General features: G+C 40.0%; 1 protein-coding gene across 1 annotated transcript; it reads right to left on the bottom strand.

The window, feature by feature from the left end:
• Positions 1–308: 308 nt before the first annotated feature.
• Positions 309–2,414, bottom strand: LOC113048766 (transcription factor Sox-19a). Its single transcript, XM_026210599.1, has 2 exons — positions 1,455–2,414; positions 309–1,366 (listed from the first exon to the last, which is right to left on the bottom strand). The coding sequence occupies exons 1-2, from the start codon at positions 2,096–2,098 to the stop codon at positions 1,120–1,122; spliced, it is 891 nt and encodes a 296-aa protein (XP_026066384.1). The 5' UTR covers positions 2,099–2,414; the 3' UTR covers positions 309–1,119.
• Positions 2,415–4,009: the final 1,595 nt, after the last annotated feature.

Genomic DNA, 4,009 nt, shown 5'->3' with positions numbered 1-4,009 from the left:
TATTTCAGTTATAAAATTAATGAAAGTAGTCTGGTTTTCATGAATATAATGAGAACAAAGAAAGAGCACTGTGTACAAAAATAATAAAATATTTTATTACATTTTTTTGTTTTTCTATCAAGGTTTTCCAGTCACATACAAGATTATTAACCCTTACTATAAGGGCTTAAAAGTAAAAAAAAAAAAAAAAAGAGAGAGAAACATTTCACAGCAATACATTCTCAGTCAAACAGTCTTTTAACAAGCTCAGTTAAAGTTTTTGTTTTTTAATGAACATTATTCAAAACGTTTTGACTCCCTTTTTTTACACACACACACACAAAAAAAAACACTTCTATTCACAATATTCTATTTCTCAAAGGAGTTATGAATTAATTGTTCTTTTTTATATAGAAAATAGTCAAATCCCTCTAAGCGGGATCTCTATTTCTCTTTTACTTTTTAATGCAACAAAAATTTGTTGACGCTCAGGACATGTGTCTACACTAACAAAAATGTCTAAACCGTTGTGCATTTGATATTTTTTGCATTACCTAAAACAATGAAGAGCAGCACAATGTTACAAAGTCTTATGGTATGAAAGCTTAAAAGTTAAACTTGAGAGATTCACTTTGAGGTGTTTTGATCATCAGGACAAGCAGCGACTGAGGGAATGTGTGCTCCGTTCCCTTCTTTTTCCTATTTAGCGTTTACAGCAATGCTTTTAAAGTCAGTAGTCGGTGAGATATTATACTAGCTGGTTGACTATGCAAATAAGAAGCAGTAATCAACCATTTTGCTAGCTGATTACAAAAAAAAATAAAAAATGTGCCGAGTTACTACCATGAGTGATTCCAACAACAGTGCACCAGGCCTCACTGGCATAATCATCAAACATTGTACAAAAAAAACAAAGACATGGACCTTAAAGAAAGAAAAAAATGTTATAGAAAGGGGTGACACGCATTCCACACAATAATCTGAGGCACTTTAACAAGGCCAGAAGTCCAGCTGCCTTGGGATTCCAGTTCGGCCATGTGTCCACACACCCTCATCCTTTTTTACATATCAAGTTAATGTACAGCCAACATCAGTGGCCCTCCAGACCCGAAACAGGAAGATGTATTAACAGTTTCCTGATCAGATGTGGGTGAGAGGTGCTGTACCGGTGAGGTAATGCTGTTGGATGTTGGAATAGCCCCTCTGTGCTCCACTGTCTGTGGTGTCTCCACCAGGGATATACATGCTAATCATGTCCCTCAGGTCTCCTTGTAAAGGACCCCGCTGGTGGCTGTGGGCTCCGGTGGGAGAGTGAGACACCTGGTCTGGTTTCACCATGGACATGACCGGGCTGGGCTGCTGGGGGGTGCTGCTGTAGGACATGGGGCTGGAGAGAACAAAAGAAAACTTTTAAAGTGTGCATGTCTTTTAGTGCACATGCAAATATCTAACTGTAAGAAGAGTTATAACCTTACCTGTAGGAGTTGGCACTATTCATGTAAGTCTGTGCGGTGGCCATGGCAGATGGATACTGGAGGGCAGACAGATCGTAGCGGTGCAGCTGCTGACTGTAGCCCAGAGCATCCGTCTGCATGCCAGTGTAGCCACCTGTGTGACCCCAGCCATAGCTGTCCATCCGCGGGCTTCCACCTGATCCCTGAGCCGCGGCTGCCGCTAGTAAGTTGCCGGCTGATAGAGGATACTTAGCAGCCGGGTTGTCCTTCTTCAGCATTGGTTTCGTCTTGCGTCGGGGTTTGTATTTGTAATCTGGGTATTCCTTCATGTGCAGTGCGCGGAGCCGCTTGGCCTCGTCAATAAACGGGCGCTTCTCCACGTCCGTCAGCAGCTTCCACTCTGCGCCCAGGCGCTTGCTAATCTCAGAGTTGTGCATTTTGGGGTTCTCCTGTGCCATTTTGCGCCTCTGACCCCGAGACCAGACCATGAACGCGTTCATGGGCCTCTTAACTTTGTCCATTGGATCGCTACTCTGTTGTTGGTTGTTGACAGCCGGTTTGGCGGCTCCGTGCGTCACTCCACCGTTCAGCTGGGTCATTCCCTGCGCGCTTTGGTGCGCCGGTGCCACGGCGGATTTCATATCGTGTTCCAGCATGCTGTACATGGCTGACAACAGAGGTTAGTGGTGATACTTAAGTATCACCGTAAACTATTAACTAGTCTAACTTAAAATCAAATCCACTGACTCTCACTGCCCGCGAAAGTAAATGTTTACGCGTTGCGCTCTGGACATATAAGTCCAAAAGACGAGAACGAACTGATTGTAACTACAGCCAAAGTGTTTGTAAACGCCTAAAGACTACGAACAAGTTCTGAAGTGACGTTAGTTAGTCTTAAAAGCGAAACAGGTCCGAGCTGAATTCTCTGTGCGTCCTACCAGCGACTCTTTCAGTGCGTGAGTGATAATAGAATTTCATCACTGTCCGCCTCCAGCTGCTTTCTTTCTCTCCACATTAGCATCACTAAAGAAGGGGTGCGGTGAATGTGGAGAGGCCAAGAGCAGGAGGAGGACCCAGTTTTAGGGAGAAGAGTTTCTGTCTTCACCTGCAACTCTTTAAACGGATTTAACAATGTTTTACAGTGGCCAAAGTTCATTCTGAAAAACAAAACAAAAACAACAATGAACACCAAAGTGTGTTATGAACAGCTTATACTCATTCTTTTTCAGTCTTTATCTGTTTATTTTTTTACTTATCGATTTCTGACCAAAACAAAACCATCTATTTATTCTTATACACTTGTTACCTGATGAAAAGGCAACTTTTAGATTTTTTATTTGGTTTATTGAACAAAATGAATGCCTTTTCTGTATTTTTAATAGGTGAAGTTTCATTGTTATTAATATGTTATAATACCAAACATCTTTAAATGTTGTGTTACGCCATATAAAGCTGCATTTCTTAGTTTTAATATATGTTGGATTACATAGCTTTTTTTAAGGAACAGAATGGACTGTTTTGTAGTTGATTTAACCATTACTAGCTTTGTGTTGAAGGTCATGACACTACAGTGTGCTTCAGTAACATTAGTAACATTGTCATACTTTAGTACATTGTCTAAGATTGTTCCCTACAGACCAACAACACAAAATACATCAAAAAAGTGTTTACAAGTGTCTACATGCTGGAGACATTTACATCTAGTTAAAGAATCCACACTCTAAAATGATGATGTTGTTATTATGACAAAAGTTTTTATTTGTGGAATTCTACATAATTTTAGTAAGTGAAGTTATGAAGATTGTTGATACATAACATGATCCTTCTGAAATCATTCCCCTATGCTAATTTCATGCAGATTTTGAAAAGACGTAGAGAGGTGTCTTCCACCCCAGTGAGTCGTCTCCTCTAATGACCGCAGGTGTGAGTAGTTACTCCTTATCACCCAGCCATCCATACACATTAGTTTCTATAGGCATCACTTCACACTTCTTTTGAGTCCTGCATCCCCAAACACAGCCACTACGACTGACTATCAGTAAGAAGTGTGACAATGAACTCCCTCCCTCTGAGTTTAGCTTGTACTAACACATCATCTGAACGTTCCTAAAAGACCTGCAGAAAGGCTGTTATAAAAATGGCTTCATTAGGTCATTGTAATATAACTTACAAAAGTTGCTAGTTTACTATTAATCTGCAATGCACTGTTTAAAAATAATCGTTCCTTTATTGGCATATTGAGTTCCACAAAAAAAAGTTAACATCCATTCCAATGCAAAGGAAAAGGGGAAGCGGTTCTTTAGATTATTAAATTGTTCTTTTAAGAGTTGTTCTTTGGTTGTTCTGTGGCATCACTACGTTCTGAGAACAGGATAAGGAGAACTTGTTGTACTTATTCTTCTCTTTTTTGTTTGTTTCTCCCATCTAATCATTAACAATATGCATAATAATGGTTTGTGGAAACCCTCTTTTGAATTTAGCTTTTTTTTTCATCAGTGAAAAATGATCAGATCCTCAGCAGTCCACTAACAGGAGAAGGAGTGTCTGTACTCTATTCTTCTCTCTTTTGTTTTAGT

This window comes from Carassius auratus, chromosome 30, assembly GCF_003368295.1.
Source record: "Carassius auratus strain Wakin chromosome 30, ASM336829v1, whole genome shotgun sequence".
Taxonomy (NCBI): Eukaryota; Metazoa; Chordata; class Actinopteri; order Cypriniformes; family Cyprinidae; genus Carassius; species Carassius auratus.
Note: the sequence above shows the minus strand (reverse complement) of the source record. Positions and strands in the feature narration are given on the sequence as shown.